Consider the following 17,574-nt stretch of genomic DNA (forward strand, 5'->3'; position numbering starts at 1 on the left):
AAGGCTGTATATTGTCACCCTGCTTATTTAACTTCTATGCAGAGTACATCATGAGAAACGCTGAGCTGGAAGAAACACAAGCTGCAATCAAGATTGCCGGGAGAAATATCAATAACCTCAGATATGCAGATGACACCACCCTTATGGCAGAAAGTGAAGAGGAACTCAGAAGCCTCTTGATGAAAGTGAAAGAGGAGAGTGAAAAAGTTGGCTTCAAGCTCAACATTCAGAAAACAAAGATTGTGGCATCCGGTCCCATCACTTCATGGGAAATAGATGGGGAAACAGTGGAAACAGTGTCAGACTTTATTTTTTTGGGCTCCAAAATCACTGCAGATGGTGATTGCAGCCATGAAATTTAAAGACGCTTACTCCTTGGAAGAAAAGTTATGACCAACCTAGATAGCATATTCAAAAGCAGAGACATTACTTTGCCGACTAAGGTCCGTCTGGTCAAAGCTATGGTTTTTCCTGTGGTCATGTATGGAGGTGAGAGTTGGACTGTGAAGAAGGCTGAGCGCCAAAGAATTGATGCTTTTGAACTGTGGTGTTGGAGAAGCCTCTTGAGAATCCCTTGGACTGCAAGGAGATCCAACCAGTCCATTCTGAAGGAGATCAGCCCTGGGATTTCTTTGGAAGGAATGATGGTAAAGCTGAAACTCCAGTACTTTGGCCACCTCACGGAAAGAGTTGACTCATTGGAAAAGACTCTGATTCTGGGCGGGATTGAGGGCAGGAGGAGAAGGGGACGACCGAGGATGAGATGGCTGGATGGCATCACTGACTCGATGGATGTGAGTCTGAGTGAACTCCGGGAGTTGGTGATGGACAGGGAGTCCTGGCGTGCTGCAATTCATGGGGTCGCAGAGTCCGACAAGACTGAGCGACTGAACTGAACTGAACTGATGTGACTCGACTCCACAGACACTGAACTGTATGCCTGTTAGCCGAGGGTTTCAAACTCTCTTAGCACTAATATAGTAGAGAGAAAGATATGACTTACTCTGAAAATTTCATTAACACCTGTTGGTATGTGGTGTCACTGCTCTAGACTAGAGGGGAGAGTGTGTAGACACTAGAACCATGTCTGTTCTTCTTCGTGTCCAAGTTGTTTTCATTTTATTCTCTTCTGATTATCTGGGAAGTGTAAATTTAAACAGAAAGCTATAGCTTGCTTAGTCCTTTCCAGTGGAAATTCTGGATGCTCACATAGCAGGAAAATTAATGTTAGGGATTCAGTGAATGGTCCTTATGACAAGGCATGAGGGTCAATGGCTAAGGAGTGAAGTGTGCTTCATAACTCCGTTGAAGGGCCGAAAAAATATTTTTCTGTAGAAATATTGTTTAGTTGCATTCATGTAAGGGTATTTAAAAGACTTTTATGTACCAGGCAGTGCTAAGCAGTAGAAGTAAAAAGAAATGAGGCGTGTGCTTCTAGTTTTAAGATACTTAGAGAATAGTTCAGAAGACGTAAACAGATGGTGGTAGGATAGTCTGAAAAGAAACATGAAGTCCCATGAGTTTAGAGAAGGAAAGTTCCGTTAACTGCTGGAGGAGTTAGGGAAGTTTTCATGCGGGCAACATTTGGCGTGTGTTTGCGTCTGTGGAGTGTTTTACCATATGCACATGCAACAGCAATAAGATGGGAACGAGGTGGGGTTCCCAGTTCAGTGAGACCCAAGGATAGCATGCAGACGAAGCCCTTGGTTGTATAACAGTATAGCGGTCAATCAGTATTGTTGGCTAGTTGGATGAATGAAAGAATGAATTATATATATCAGGCATTCATATATGACCTCAAGGAAAATAACTACTTGGGAAAATATGTTCCAAAATTTAGCTTAAAAATTAGTCTCTTAAACACAGTCCTTGCTTGTATTGAAAAGTTTATTCTGAATCAAATACAGGTTTGTCTTAGGGATTTTGTTTCCTCGTTAGTTACATGAAGAATGGTATGTTTTCATTCCTCAAAGGACCAAAAGGTAATGACTTTCAGAAATCAAAAGGAAATGATCAGATCCCTTCTATTCACCTAGATGGTGGTAGTACTTAACCTTTTCTGCCATCTGGTTTAGAAGTTCATTTATTTCAGTCAGGCCAGTGGTCTCAAAGTTGGGGGAGTATGCAAGACTTTTTATGTTGGGGTACAGGAGGGAAATGTTAACATTTTTGTTTATATTGCTTTTCACGCCCATTGTTTAATTTCTGTTTTTGTGTATACACATATATATGCGTACATGTATATGCATAAACTACAGAAAGCACATGTGCACTCACATGTGTTTTCACATACATTTACATGCAAAATGAGGTTATGTGCCCCCCCAACCCAGATGGAGAGGTTAGAGGTCCCTGACTTAAGCCATCAGTACAAAATGCTTTTAAAGGGATCTTAAAATATTTGAGATCGCACGGCAAGCTTTCAAGATGGCGCCGAAGAAAGACAAGAAGCCTAAGAAGTCAACCTGGAAGTTTAATTTGGATCTTACTCATCCAGTAGAAGATGGAATTTTTGATTCTGGAAATTTTGAACAATTTCTGCGGGAAAAGGTTAAAGTGAATGGAAAAACTGGAAATCTTGGGAATGTCGTTCACATTGAACGCTTCAAGAATAAAATCATAGTCGTTTCTGAGAAACAGTTCTCTAAAAGGTATTTGAAGTACCTTACCAAGAAATACCTTAAAAAGAACAATCTTCGTGATTGGCTTTGTGTGGTTGCATCTGACAAGGAGACTTACGAGCTTCGTTACTTCCAGATTAGTCAAGATGAAGATGAATCTGAGTCTGAGGACTAGATGACGCCATCCTTCATAGGGCTTTGCTTGCTAACAAAACCAATTAAGCATACAAAAGAAACATCTTAAAATGGACCTTTAGGCTATCAGTGAATAAAAAAATTACTCTGTATGTTAAACATTCATCTTTTATTTAAGTGTATGCTGTTCATATGGTGCTGCTTTTCCTTTAATACTTTTTTATAATTTTATTGGAATGTAGTTGATTTACAGTGTTGTGTTAGTTTCAGGTATATAGCAAAGTGAATGAGTTATATATCCACTCATTCTTTTGTCATATAGACCATTACAGAGTATTGAGTACAGTTCCCTGTGCTATAACAGCAGTTTTTTAGTTACATGTTTTATGTATGCTAAGTTGCTTCAGTTGTGTCCAGTTCTCTGCAAATCCATGGACTGTAGCCCGCCAGTCTCCTCTGTCCATGGGATTCTCCAGGCAAGAATACTGGAGTGGGTTGCCATTTCCTACTGTCATCTGTTTTATGTATAGTAGTGTATACATGCCAGTGTCAGTCTCCCAATGTATCCTTCTCCCCCATATCCCCTGGTAATCATAAGATTTCTGCATCTGATTTCTGTTTTGTAAATAAGCTTTTGTCCACCTCCCCCCCGCCCCCAAATATTTTGTATAAGCAATATTTAAATAGCTTATAGCTAGTGGAATTTCAGGATTTATCTAATGTACTGGTTTTACAGACATCCTCAAGTTAAAAGTATATAGCAAAAAACACAATTGGGTGTAACTATATAATAAAATATTTAGATTTGAAAAAAAATATTTGAAAATTTAATCTGGGGTATAAAAATAAGAATCCATCTCATTTTATACCAGTTTAAGAGAAACACTTTAAATAAACATAATAGGTTGTAATTCAGGTTTAATAATAGGTTGTAATTCAGGTTTAATAGCAGATACATACTTGCAGGTACTTTAAGTAGACTTTTTGTTACACAGAAGTAACTTTCAGAGAGCAATTCTGTAACATGTTTTCTTAGTGAGATGGTAGTAAGTGCCATAAGCCTCCTTGCTACACACTGCCCCTTGTCTACCATTTCCCTCCTTAGTTGGTTAAAAATCACACTGCAATGCATAATACAAAACTGTATACTCTGTATGGCCCCAACTATGTATAAAGTGTAGGTTTGTATAAATGTTTGTGTGTGTGTAATACAGTGACTTACTAAAAGAAAAAAAAATATTGCAAAGGCTCGATCAGTTCCAGTGCTTTGCCAAAAGCCTTCCCTGTTGCTGTTATTTGGCACAAGACTGACACCTAGAGTCCATCGTAGCTTATTTATTCTGAGGTTTTCTCTGACTGAACCTTCTGCTTTGGATTTTTTTGTTAAAATAACTAAAATGTTACTGTATTTATTGCGCTCTCACTTTTTGTTGGTAGCATGATGTAAGTTATTTTGCATACCCTGGCAGGAAAATGTGTACTATACCACTGGCCCATTGCAACACTAGAGAGAATGATATTTGCGAAATGCTGTTCAAAATGATTTTTCTCTAATTCAGATTTTGACATATTCCTTCCTCCCTCAGTTCCTCTTTCCCTGCCAGCTTGGTCTAGTTGGCCCACCATGTCTAGAAACCGTAAAGACGGTTCTTCTAGGCAAGACCGAGGCACTTGGTGTGACTTCAGATCATCTTTAGGGTATCAGTCATCGTGTGGTTATGTTGAATGGAGCAAGTACAGGACATATGCTTTAATTGGAAGTTTTTGAAGATGCTTGACTGCTTAGAATTCTCCTACCTAGCAAATTAGGAAAGTATTTTTCAGCTGCATTTTGTTAGGTTTTAGTATTTTGGTAATTTCCATTAGTAATAGTTTCCTTATATTCTCTGGCGTCCTTCTTATAGCTAGTTGACTTTTTCATTTACCTTAAATTGTTTTCTAAAAAAAACCTGATGGGTGTATATCCACTAATACTTTCATAGCATCTGGAGTTGAATTTTCAGTGACTTCATTGAAAGTCAGAAGACTTCTATGGTCTTTCATAGTTAGAAAGCGCTGCTCTATTTTCATAAGTGTTGTCTTTTTCCTGCAATAGTAAAGAACAGGCCACATTTTAAGTTTTGTAACCAATAACACCACACTAAGAGCGACATATTAATTACAGTGCTGTCTTGCATTCTCCAGTAACCATAAAGGTCCAGTTTCCACTTTCCCTTTGTGTGGAGTAGGATGTGGGAACTGAAGAATAACTTTATTGTTTACATGCCATTGTCAAAGCCCTGACTGAGGGCTTTAAAATTTCTACTTCCAGGCTTGTCTTCTAGTCATTTAATTTTGCCTCTTTGCTGAAAAGGTGCCTGTGTCAATAAAAGAAGAGTGTGGACACACATTTGTAATTATTTAGAGTGGCATCTTAGGTATTTATAATTAAACCACTTCTTTATGTACTTCTATATACACTGAAGGATGAAGTGACTACTTAGATGATACTATTTCCTGGATGAAAATCCTTTTTAGAAATTAGATTTAGAAAAACCACATCTCATATCAGAATTCTGTTTCATTTGCCCTCATGGCTGCTGTTTAAGAGGAAAATATCTCTGTTAGTGTATAAGTTCTTTATTTTGTATACATTTTAATTTAAATCTGGGCAGTTTGATCAGGTATCGTGGAAACTGTCTGCTCTGTTATCTCTAAAACAATGTCTTGTTTGAAAACACCTGTTTTTATAGGACTTTAAGACTGTAGAAGGACTATCAGAATGTATTGTAGTCAACATACATTCTTCCTATCACTAAACATCAAAGGCTGAAGAAATAACTCACTTTTTATTCTTATTATCTGTCTTTTCTAATGTGAACAAGTAAATTTTCTATATATTTGATCCACAGATGTTTGCAACATTTGCTTAATGGTTACTACTGATGCAAGATACAGTCCAAAGAAGCTTTCAACCCACAAAAGCATCCTTGTCTGTATTGAAAACATTACCTGTATCCAGTGTGTTTCAGAAAGATTTCATGTCACTAAGATGCCAGCCTGGTTGGTGTCTATTTGATATTGTATCAGATGTCCTTTGTTATGTATTTATCAAAACAAATGCATTTTATGAAAGTCCTCTTTCAGACTCTTTTTAAAGAAAAACTTGATTATTGATAGCTTGTTGGCAGCTAAGTTTTTTTAGTTAAACATGCTTTTTAACTTTACATCTTTTTGATATTTTACACTTACAGTTTGTTGGTGTGTTTCCACATGTCTCTTATTATATAGCTCTTGAGCAATTTCCTGAAAAATACGCCGAGCACTCTTTTTCTATAAATACAAATAAGAAAAAAAAATGTTGTCTTATAATTAAAAGCAGTGATTATTGCACGTTATCTGAGCCTTTTCTTTCTTTATTGGCCACCAGTCTTAGAAACTACCCCACCCAACACATCTGTACCCACAGCTAACTCTTGTATTTTGAGTATATTAAGTAGAATTTATGATTGAGAACTATCAATTTGCCACATATTCTGTCACTTGAATATCATTTTTCTCAACAATAGGAAACAGTATGAAAGTTGTTCTGTGGTGATGTTCTGTGTTTCTTAAATTATTTTCATTGTAAAATAGTTAATAACCACAATTCTGAAGATGTTTTACCAGCATTGGTGTGTACCTTTTGTGACTCTTCTGTTTCTTTCTTTCTTCGAGTGTTAGATTTTGACTGTCAGGAAGAAAAGGAAAGTCTTACAAGACATGTTATGTACTCAGAACAATCATGGCAGATATCTCATACCATAATAAAGTTAAACGAGCTTGATATTTAAGTAATATGCAGTAAGAGTAATTTTCGTGTCACTTCTGAGGTGTTTTTATTAATAGCTCAAGCTGATACTGATAATAGGATTTATGGTAATCTTAATATAACGCATACATATCCCCTCTTATAGCATGTGAACAATGAGAAGTATAGTCTTTCTCAAAAACTTTAGGCCTCTTAAAGATATTTTAAGGCAGTGTCTAATCTCTCTCTCTCTTTTTAAAATATTTATTTAGCTGTTCCGGGTCTTAATTGCATCATGCAGGACTTTTAGAAGTATCGTGTGGGATCTAGTTCCCTGATCAGAGATTGAATCCGAGCACCCTGCATTGGGAACATGGAGTCCTAGCCACTGTACCACTGGGGAAGTCCCTTCAGTCTCTTTCGTTAACCTTTTTCACTCTTAAAGATCGTTCTTAGGCCTTTCATACCTCCCCCACCAGTGGAAAAGTAGCGTGTGTCTGATGGTTATAAAGAAGGATCTCTTATTCCCATTTATGGAAAGAAAACCATATAAATTATGTACTCTGGTTAGTGATTTTCAGTGATGAAAATTTTTGCTTTTTTCTGCAGACCTCTTCTGCAGTAGGTATTTCCTGCAGATGCAAAGGGAGATGTTAATTAGGTGAGCTATTTCTGAGGCTCCCAACCTGTGGAGAGATGGAGGTTATTTCCTTAAGACAATTTTCAAGTCCATAGGGACATCTGATGCATGACGTTTGACTTACTTTGATGAAGACGATGAAGATCACGAGCACACTGGTGATGTAGATAGAGAACAGGACTAAGAGGGCTATCAGGGTGGACTGCAGTTCCTTGCTGAGAACCTTCATCTCTTTGTTAATTATAGACAGAGAAAGAGAGCCAGTCACTATTGAAACATTATTGCAAATATATGTATAAAGTGTAATTGAAACTAAATGTTAAGGGGGACACATGAGCTTATGCTATTTGGCTATTCATATAAAAATTTATTCAGGGGCTCTTAATTTAGAAGGCACTCAAGTATATAATATAGTTAAAGCCAGTTCATTAGTTCTTTAAGTGTATTATGCCCAAAATGTTACTCATTTTTAAAACTTAAAATTTTAATAAATTCAATTAATTATTTGTCATGATGCTAAGAATCACTTTTTATGTAAATTGTTGCCTAAAGTGAGATAAACATTTCAAGACAGGTTGTTCAAGGGTGTTTTAAGTTTCTTTTAGTACCAAGAGTCTGTGGAGTTAAAATTCTTTCCCACATATGTTTATGACCTTGAACTGAATACATAGGTAAACAGTGCAGTCTTTGAAGACCCTGAGAAGGCCATGCGTTGAGATGATGGTGCTCACCGCACGCCTGTATATGCAGTGTTGTTGTGTCTCTTCTTTCTAATAAAGCTGGAAGTAGAATTATTGAATCCATTTGTACATTCTGAATTTCTCCCTCCCTGTAGGAAGTGTCCTGTTCTCTAGGTAGTGATGAAATAACACACCACAATTATTTGAAGTATGCAATTATTTGAAGTACAGAATCCAGTTAAATTTGTAATTGTTATCTGAATAACTTGTACTTTTCAACTAAATAAGCCCGTAGATGCTTATCCTGTGAACTCAGTTTATACAACATACATTTTTCTTGTGAAACTTAATAAATCAACCATATTTGTAAAACTTAAAAGTTTCAAGTGTGAAATTAGCGGCTGTGTTAAAAGGTAGGAAATTGCTGTTTCTGTCTTAATGGTATTTTCATTCCTACTCCTACAGAAGGGTGTTTCATCACATAAACTTGCAGGTTTGAGACCTCCTTCTCTTTACAAACCATTTTTCTTCTGGCTGTTATTTTCTATAGAAGACAAATGCATGCAGTGAGAGATACAAATTTCTACAGCTGTTGTGTGTTTGTTTTAATATCTGTTGTTGAGTCATGTCTGACCCTTTCAGATCCCATAGACTGCAGTGCACCTGGCTTCCCTGTCCTTCACTATCTCCCGGAGTTTGCCCAAACTCAAGTCCATTGAGTCCGGGATGCCATCCAGCCATCTCATTCTCTTTCGCCCCCTTCTCCTCCTGCCTTCAGTCTTTTCTCCGCATCAGGGTCATTTCCAGTGAGTCGGCTCTTCACATCAGGTGGCCAAAGTATTGGAGCTTCTGCATCAGTCCTTCCAGTGAATATTCAGAGTTGATTTTCTTAGCTGACATTAATTATTTGATATAAACCAGGCACCATTAAGGGCTTCCCTGGTGGCTCAGAGGGTAAAGCATCTGTCTGCAATGCAAGAAACCCGGGTTCATTCCCTGGGTCCGGAAGATCCCCTGGAGAAGGGAATGGCAACCCACTCCAGTACTGTTGCCTGGAAAATCCCATGGACTGGGAAGCCCGGTAGGCTATAGTCCACGGGGTCACAAAGAGTCGGACATGACTGAGCAACTTCACTTCACTTCACAGGCACCATTAAAAGTGCTTTATGTGCATTAACTCATTTATAATTTACCCCTACAGGTGAGCATAAACTAACATTAAATAATAGTGAAATAGCAAAAATTCATTAGAACACCAAAGTAAGGCTTGTAATATAGGACAATCTGGGCTCCTCGAAGTCTGTTTTAAAACCAAAAGCCTGATCAATTTGAGTTTATGTTTTAATGATCTCAGAGCTCATCATACTAGAGTTTCTTTAAAGGGGAGAGGTCTGAGAAAAGCATGGAGTTACTGTTAATCTCTTCCTTTCCCCAGAATCATGTGAAGCTTTTCCTCACAATTTCATAATTTATAGGTCTTAGCTAGGCTCAGTGTCCTCACTTGCATGAGGAAATTGTCATGGATTTTAGTAAATCTAAGGAAACCACACCGACCCTTTTTCTTTCTGTTCATTATCTATGCACAAGGGGGTAAGGTCAGGGGTCCCCCAGTGGCTTTACCTAAATTTTGTGTTTATTCTCCATAATGCATATGTTTTTATAGGTTCAATTTATTGATTGCTTATGCTTCTCCAGTGTTTTGTTCTAGATGGTGCAATACCAGACCATATCCTAACAAGGCTGTCAGTTAAACATCATATTTCAGTCCGTGTAACATGGAGAAAGAAGGGCATAGTTGGTCAGCCTTTGCCAGTAAAGTCTGGACATAGAGAATATACGACCTGACATAGCCCTGACTGTGTGTGCAGAGGCTGAGAGATGGAATTGGAGTAGTTCTTCAGTCCAAACTGCATGTTGGCTAGTGTGAATGTCATACTTTTCACTGGCTCAGCTATTAAGTTATCAGATGTATCTCCTAATCTCTGCATAGAAGTAAGTGATGCATTTAAGGGGCCAAGCAGAACCCACTGTATGGGAATAAAGCTTTGACTGACCTCTCACCACAAGCACAGTCCCTCTTCCCGTTTGCTTAGCTCTTGGTTGCTTTGAGTTGGGAAAGGCTATTCCACAGACGTAGATTGCACTGTCATTGAAAGTCAGCCTGTTCACAGTGAGGGAAACCCGGTTGTGTGCCAGATTCTTAAGTGTGTATTTGTCTGTCTCACTTTTGCATCCATTAGAGCACAGGTTCTCAGACTTGTGAGTCCCATAGCGAAACCACAGGCTTGTGGGTTGCTCTGCAGGGCACCCCACTGTGGAAAAGGAGCAGGACAAGGTTACGGCCTTTTGCGTGTAGTCCACTTCAAGTTCAGGTAGTTGAGACACTGAGACGATGCAGTTGTCTGCAACCCCTGTAGGAGGAAGCAGATGAGCTTGTTCACTGGGCTTCTCACCTCCCTTTGTCCTGTGCTCCTGTTTTATTGATATTTTGGGGTGAAGAATCCACTGAAAACCATGGCTTTCTTGTTCTTACCTCACTCTCAGCACGGTCAAGACTATAAAAGTAGACACTGGTGCCAATATTTTATGATAACTATAAATGGAGTATAACCTTTAAAATTGTGAATCACTATTATAAAGTTACAACACACCCATAACTTTTTTTTAAACTTGTACATTAACTTTACTATCAGTCCAAAAAATTGAAACTTAAAGGCAGACACTGGTGTTCCTCACTTTTCTTGACCCTCTGAGTTTCCTGACCTCAGGCTTGCTGGAGCACAGTGATGTCTGGTACTTGAGGGGCAGCCCTGGGGGTGGGGTGGGGATCTCCTTTGCTGGAGGTGACAGCAGATCCGGAGTCAGAAGTTCAGGCTCCACGTGTACACTCGTGGTGTGCTTACGAGCTGTCCGTTTATCTCCCTGTGCAAATCAATTGCTCTCTAGGAGCCTGTTCCCTTATCTGCACTGCTGGCCTCACATGAATATTGCATTCAGTGTAGCAATAGGTATCAAAGCCCCTTATGCAAATGACTGAGCACATGAGCAGCAGGGATTTTTTTTTTCTGCCGTTTAAGGTTGTGATTGCTAGAAATTCATGACAGTTTACAGTTGTTCTTCAGGGAGTCTAGTTGTTCCAAAGGGAAACATTATAAAAGGCAAGATGTACATCTGGGAAATTGTAGCCCTGGCTTAGTCAGCCTTTCATTGGTGAGCAGAGGCCTGATGAGCTGGCCATGCCACTGCCCAGCAGGTTAGTTTCTTCCCTGGCTCTTGTGCATTGCTTTGTAGCCTCTTGTAGCTTTAATTTACTTGAGCGGTATTGTGATTAGGAGCAGAGATTTGAATTCAGATCCTAGCTCTTGCTAGTTCCTAGCTCTCTGGTCTGTTTCCTCATTAGCAAAAGGGAGATAGTGTTGTGAGTATCGTGAGGTTAGCAGGAAGTTTCCTTGAGGCCATCAGTGCACAAGGAGTATTTACTTACCTGGGTCTAAGTAAGTATTTAATGAAAGGAGCTATTTCTGCTGCGATGGCCACTCCTGTCCCCACAGTATCATATGCCCATTTTAGAGAGAGCTCTAAATAGAGCTGTAAAGAGAGATAGCTAGCTGGTAAAGAATCCGCCTGCAATGCAAGAGACCCTGGTTCAATTCCTGGGTTGGGAAAATCTGCTGAAGAAGGGATAGGCTACCCACTCCAGAATTCTTGAGCTTCCCTTGTGGCTTAGCTGGTTAAGAATCCACCTGCCATGTGGGAGACCTGGGTTTGATCTCTGGGTTGGGAAGACCCCCTGGAGAAGGGAAAGACTACCCACTCCAGTATTCTGGCCTGGAGAATTCCATGGCCTGTATAGTCCATGGGGTCACAAAAAGTCGGACACAACTGAGCGACTTTCACTTCACTTCACACCATCATGTCAGCAGGGTCGAGACTAGACACCCCATCTAGTGCTCTCACCGCCGCCACATCATGCTGCTTCCGTGTCATGGGGTTGGGTCCCTATGTGGCTGCCTATCTAATCCCAGGTTCGTGAAACTGGAAAGCTGCTCAGTTATTTATCACTGGGAAGACCTGCCCTCAGCCATTTTGAGGGCAAGGGAGGCTCTATGTGAAATGCTATTATTGGTTGAGGCAAACTGGAGTTTGTGCATGTTTTCACTCTGACTTTGTGTGGTTCTGTGTTTCCACATGGTCTTATTTGTCTGACTTTTCCCTTTGCTACTGTACACAAAATTAAAAAATAATCCAAGATGTCTGATACAAGTTTCATATGGGCTTTTTGTCACTTAACATTTTTCTTATAGGTCCTGATCCAGAGCAGAAGAATTAAAACTAGAATCATGGTATTTGTGACCCAAATCTCTTCTCACCATGTTGTAATTTTTGTTACTTGTACAATTGGAGATGAGCTGGGAGCTTTTTAGCAACCTGGTAAAGGTAAACCAGAGGAGTGGGTAAAGTCAAATCACTGGAGAAGACCAGGCTTCCTGCGTCTTCAGCCGAGGGGTTTAGCCTCACTCCTAAGTCTGGTAACTGCGGCCGCAGGTCTCCTACCCAGACTTACCTTAGAAGTAGAGAAGCGGCCTTATGAGGTATAGTAATCGTTAAAGTGTGGGAACTTGAAGTGGAAATGGGCCTGCCAGAGTCATGAAGTTAAGCAGCAAGGTCCCAGTGTCAACTCCTCCATGAGGTAGTTTTTCAAAGGGAAGCTATCTTTTAACATTTTTCCTGGAGAACTAGTGTTCCAGGGTAAAATAAATACTTGCAACTTTGGAGTTTCATATCTCTGCTCATGACCGCCTTGGAAGGGAGAAAGCCCGGTGTGGTGGTTTCCTGTGAGAGCCCAGGCTGTGAGGAGACGGCTGCTCCCCCAGCCGCCCCCGCCCGCCCCCGCCCGCCCCCGCCCGCGGCAGCTTAGTGCGAAAGGGAAGTGTGGATAATGTGTCAGCCTGCAGCCCACTCCTCTCAAGAGCTGCGCTTGAAGGACTCGCATTCTATAGGGTTTCTTTTTAAACACAGTACCCTCTGAAAAAGGTTGAAAGTTTATCTTCTTAGTGAAGGGAATGAAAAAAGATCACTGTTTTTGAAGACCAAGCTAGAAGATACATAGAGAAGTAATTTCTGAACTTTCTAAAAAACGCCTTTATGGAAAATTTCGAACATACGCAGAAGTAGTTGACCAGCACAGTAACTTCTCCACCATCACCTGACTTCAGCCCAGTCTTGTTTCAGCTCTTCTCCCTACTTGTGCCTTTACTCTCTCGTTATTTTAGGGCAAATTCCAGATAATTTGTCTGCACATCTTTCAGTATATATCTTTGAAAGATAATTCTTTAAAAAAATAATGCTAATTAGACTGCTCTATAAAAGTAATATATATACTTATTAGGGAGTTAATAGACTTATTACTGAAAGTAGAAACAAAAAAGTCACCCATAGTCCTTTTACCACTCTGCCCCTACGAAATCACGGTTAACATTTAAAAATATTTCTTTACAGATGAGAAAAAAATAAGAGCTTTTGTTCCCTTTCCTGGCCTATGACCCAAACTTTGTGAGCAAATCTGAGATTATGAGATTTTTTAGAACGATGATGAAATTATTAGAACTGTGATATAGGAAACTCTTTCCTAGAGGAAAAAACAGGCAAAAGTATCCATATATTTGTGATATGGTTGTTTTTCAAGGAAGGAGCCATAGCAGTTTTTTTAAATGACAGGTACTTCAATTTATAGAAATTCAGCTTTTTCTGAAACACTGTTCTTTAAAAAATATTCAATTATTTAGTGCAGAGTCAGTTTGCTGTATGGGAACTGAATTGTTAATGATTAATGTGATTTTATGAATATTTTCAAGCCTTTGTTTGGAGAGGTACTCTTCTCTAAAGCAGCATGATAGCAAAGGAAATTTTCAATGTTAATATTAATTTTTTTTCTCAGCTGTTTTTTTATTACCTATTTCTCTGAGAAAAAAGGAAATTTGTCACCTTAGACAGTTTCCATAATGTTATACATTTAAAAATCTGTAGGGGGTTAAAATATAAATGAATTTTTAGATGAAAAGTAGCAATTGATTTAAATAAAATGGAGGGAAAAAAAAGAACCTTACCGACATAAAACAGAATCAGATTGAGTTCCAGACCGAGAATGATCTTTCCTCTGTTCACAGTCTCCATTTCTGTGTGTATGTGTGAGGTGTGGGAGTGTGTATTTGAGGAGAGTTTTGGCTTTTTTTTTTTTTTTTCTCTAAGAAAGGAAGAACCAAAGAGAGGAACTCCTATTGAGGAACCATAATTGGGAACTTTTTGAAATTGTGTAAAGATTGTTTGTAATGCAGTTTCACCATTTAAAGTTGAGATTTTAGCTTAGAGCACACTTCTAAATGTTCATATGGTCACGTTTTTCTTGGGTTTTACAAAGCCTCAAAGATGTTAGATGTTTTGGGTGAGATTTTGATTTACCTTGGTGCATATTCCTAGAAAGTATTGTTTGACAGATAACTCATACTTAAATTTTCTAGAGCAGTTCAGTCTGTGCTCTTGGGCATCTAATTTGTTCTTGGTGCTGGGCTGATAACTGCTGGAAATCGAGGAGAAGCAGAAGGAGATACCTTCGTGTAGTGTGCTAAGTCGCTTCAGTTGTGTCCAACTCTCTGCGACCCTATGCACTGTAGCCCACCAGGGTCCTCTGTCCATGGGATTCTCCAGGCAAGACTACTGGAGTGGGTCGTCATGCCCTCCTCCAGGGGCTCTTCCCAACCCAGGGATCGAACTCACATCTCTTCCATCTTCTGCATTGGCAGATGGGCTCTTTACCACTAGCACCACCTGGAAAGTCCATCTTCATGTAGAGACAAGAGAAAAATCAGTGAACGATGAATAAATAAGTTGGGTGCCATTAACTAATTGTATCCCAGTTTTGTTTAGTCACTAAGTCATGTCCAACTCTTTGCGACCCCATGGACTATAACCTGCCAGGCTCCTCTGTCCCTGGAATTTCCCAGGCAAGAATACAGGAGTGGGTTACCATTTCTTTCTCTAGCGGATCTTCCCAACCCAGGGTTCGAATCTACATCTCCTGCATCGGCAGGAGATTCTTTACCACTAAGTCACCTGGGGAGCCCTTGTGCCCCAGTTTCGTGTGACTGCATTTATTGTGAAATAAATGTCTGGAATCTTTGTCATCCAGAACCCCATCCTAGTCCCTCGGGGGCTTCATCAGTCAGGTTCTTTGTAAAAAGCAGAAAGTGACTTGGGCTGACTTAATAAGCAAAAGGGAGTTTATTGAAAGGATTTGAGGGTAGCACAGTGAGTCCCTGGGAGGACTGGAGAATCATGTGTTGGGGTCTACATGCAAGACACATGCCCCGAAATCTGCTATAAAGCTGATGTGAAGAGCACACTGCCCCCGGCAAGCATTGCTGCCTTGGCGTGGGCCACAGCCTGTCAGTAGTACCCCACTCCGTGTTGCCCGGGCTGCTTGGACTCACACCACTACTCTGCCTTCCCAGAGAAGGAGCCTCACGTCCCCACCTCTGGGCCACTTGCTCCTCATTTCAGGTCGCGGCGAGTGTTTCTGAGCTTAGGTCATGAGCCAGTGCCTGAGCTGCAAGAAAGAGGGGGGAGAAGCTGCTTCCCCAGGCTTTGCCTTCCACGGGGAAGAGGGGTGCTCACTGCCAGAAAGAATGAAGCCCTCTCCACTGTACTGTTTGTATGCTTGGCACTTGTTGATTATATATTTTGTCATTTACAGAAAGTTATTCTCAATCTGTATTTAGTAATACTTTTAACATTACTGTGTATTTTTTTTTACATCATTGCTGTGTCAGAAAGCACCCCCCAGATTTTATATATACCACTGTGTGTGTGTGTGTGTGTGTGTGTGTGTGTGTGTGTGTGCGTGCGTGCGTGCGTGTGCGTCTGTAGTCAGTGCTTGGTATGTATGTGAACTGAAGACTTTTTCTAGCCCCCTAGTACCTGGGCATCTGACGCTCATGGGTTTGGAAATGACTAACGTAACACAGACTTGAGTCACTGTTCCAAGAAATGCTAGGTTGATTCATCCATTCTAGTGTGTTATATCCTTTCTCTGGTTCTGGAGGTTAACTTGTATGAAATTCTTCTGAAAAGTTAGAGAATGGATTGACCTCTCTTGAAAAGCACACCAAATGGTCTGTTTTTAGAAATTAAAAGTCTCCGTTAACCTATTTTTACTTTCAGCCTGATAAACCTCTCTAGTTAATATGTGGCATAATTTTACTACAGTAGTGGCGTTTTCTTACGTTTATCCAAAGCACTTTCAAACTTTGTTCTACTCTGCCTCAATGTCCCAGTGTTTAATAAGCAGTTTTCCAAACCTATTAACCATTACACACCTGTCAGTCTAAGGGAGGGTGATATCAAGAAGCTGTCAGAGCAAGTAGTAGTGTGGGCTTTGGGTCTGGTTTAATGAGGGATTACATTTCTGCTCCAGTGTTCATTAACCTTGCAAGCTGGGCCACGTTCTTCAGTCTTCCTAAGTCTCTGCTTCCTCTTTGTCCTACCGCTGGGTCACCCGGGAGATCATTCATCAAAGCACCCAGTGCTTGGCACACACCAAGTCCTTAGCCGATATTGTTCTTCCCCTCTTCCCTCTTTTGAATAATTTGTTCAAGAATTTAACTTCATGTTTTTGTTTTAGTAGGTGGCAAGTGGGATAAACCATCGGAAATTTTGGAAATCAAGGGACAGAATTGGGAAGAACAAGTGAATAGTCTGCCTGAAGTTTTCAGAAAAGCTGGTTTTGTTATCGAAGCTTTCACCAGACTGCCATACCTGTGTGAAGGTGACATGTATAATGACTACTACGTTCTGGATGACGCTGTCTTTGTTCTCAAACCCGTATAAACACATGGAGGTTGAGGTCTTCAGAGTCCACCCCAAGAATGTACACTCCAGAAGAGGATCTGCAAGTTCAGTTATGTGAAGGGAGGACCTTTGGGGACTGCCATTCTAAATATCATGTAGGAATTTTAAAAGCCAAATTACTAATTATTGCTTTGTAGTGTGTAAAAGGAATGTTTTTTAAAAAACAAAAAACCAACTCTTTGACGATTTTTATCAACTCTTTACTCAATAATGCAGGTCACACTCCAGTTATGGAAGATATTTTTTATACTTAATTGCAGTAGGAATTCATTCCCAAAGCAATAGTCATGACTTCACAGGGAACCAGTAAATGTGGGTTGTTTGTAATAAAATAAAGACTGGGTAATAAAGCTGTCTTTCCAGTTGCAAATATTGGTTATAAAGTATAGCCACTGATCCTCTTTCATGTTTAGAAATTCTGTCATTATTCCGGAAAATGTTTTTAATCATGCTAATAAACTGTTTTTGGAGGTGACTTTGGCATCATGTTGGAGTTACTATAAGGCTTCCCGAGTATCTTTAATTGCTTTGCTTCAGGTGTGCCTGAAGTAGTAGCATATATGAAAGAAAGATGAAGTAGACTAGAATATATGGTAAAGGAAGGCTTTAGACTTGGGGTGGGGGTGATTATTGCAAATTGTGGTGAACGCAAGCAACCCAGACTAACTCTCAAAAGAACAACCTCGTTCAGATGTACTTCCGGGACTACCCTCACTCCCCAACTCATATATATATATATATATATGTATATGTATACATATATATATATATATATATTTTTTTTTCGAAACGCAGAGCAGTGGGTTCTGACTTTGTGGTAACTTG

At 39.8% G+C, this 17,574-nt stretch overlaps 2 protein-coding genes across 7 annotated transcripts in view; one reads left to right on the forward strand and one right to left on the reverse strand.

Annotated features, from left to right (window-relative positions):
* Positions 1-17,224, forward strand: part of METTL9 (methyltransferase 9, His-X-His N1(pi)-histidine) — a 50,712-nt gene extending 33,488 nt beyond the window's left edge. For 2 of the 6 annotated variants that reach the window (XM_015104122.3, XM_015104124.3), the window contains exon 5: positions 16,523-17,224. In XM_015104122.3, coding sequence (XP_014959608.1) covers positions 16,523-16,728 — 206 coding nt within the window. In that variant the 3' untranslated portion in view covers positions 16,729-17,224. Of the gene's footprint in view, positions 1-5,647; positions 6,134-16,522 lie in introns of those variants that run through there. The other 4 variants (XM_042240403.1, XM_027961879.2, XM_060406193.1 and 1 more) reach the window with 2 other exon arrangements.
* Positions 2,454-14,029, reverse strand: IGSF6 (immunoglobulin superfamily member 6). The gene is made up of 6 exons (XM_004020836.6): positions 13,953-14,029; positions 9,900-10,256; positions 7,290-7,396; positions 6,418-6,465; positions 5,988-6,068; positions 2,454-4,842 (listed from the first exon to the last, which is right to left on the reverse strand). The coding sequence occupies exons 1-6, from the start codon at positions 14,017-14,019 to the stop codon at positions 4,786-4,788; spliced, it is 717 nt and encodes a 238-aa protein (XP_004020885.1). The 5' UTR covers positions 14,020-14,029; the 3' UTR covers positions 2,454-4,785.
* Positions 17,225-17,574: the final 350 nt, after the last annotated feature.

Source organism: Ovis aries, chromosome 24 (genome assembly GCF_016772045.2).
Source record: "Ovis aries strain OAR_USU_Benz2616 breed Rambouillet chromosome 24, ARS-UI_Ramb_v3.0, whole genome shotgun sequence".
Classification (NCBI taxonomy): domain Eukaryota; kingdom Metazoa; phylum Chordata; class Mammalia; order Artiodactyla; family Bovidae; genus Ovis; species Ovis aries.

Bases quoted from the DNA above. Each gene is read 5' to 3' on its own strand.
- IGSF6 (XM_004020836.6), bottom strand. From the start codon at position 14,019: ATGGAGACTGTGAACAGAGGAAAGATCATTCTCGGTCTGGAACTCAAT. The intron at 6,466-7,289 runs GTAAGTCAAACG...TCTTCCTGACAG, and splicing joins TCTTCATCGTCTTCATCAAA to TCAAAATCTAACACTCGAAG. The intron at 6,069-6,417 runs GTACACACCAAT...TTGTATTTATAG, and splicing joins AAACAGAAGAGTCACAAAAG to AAAAAGAGTGCTCGGCGTAT.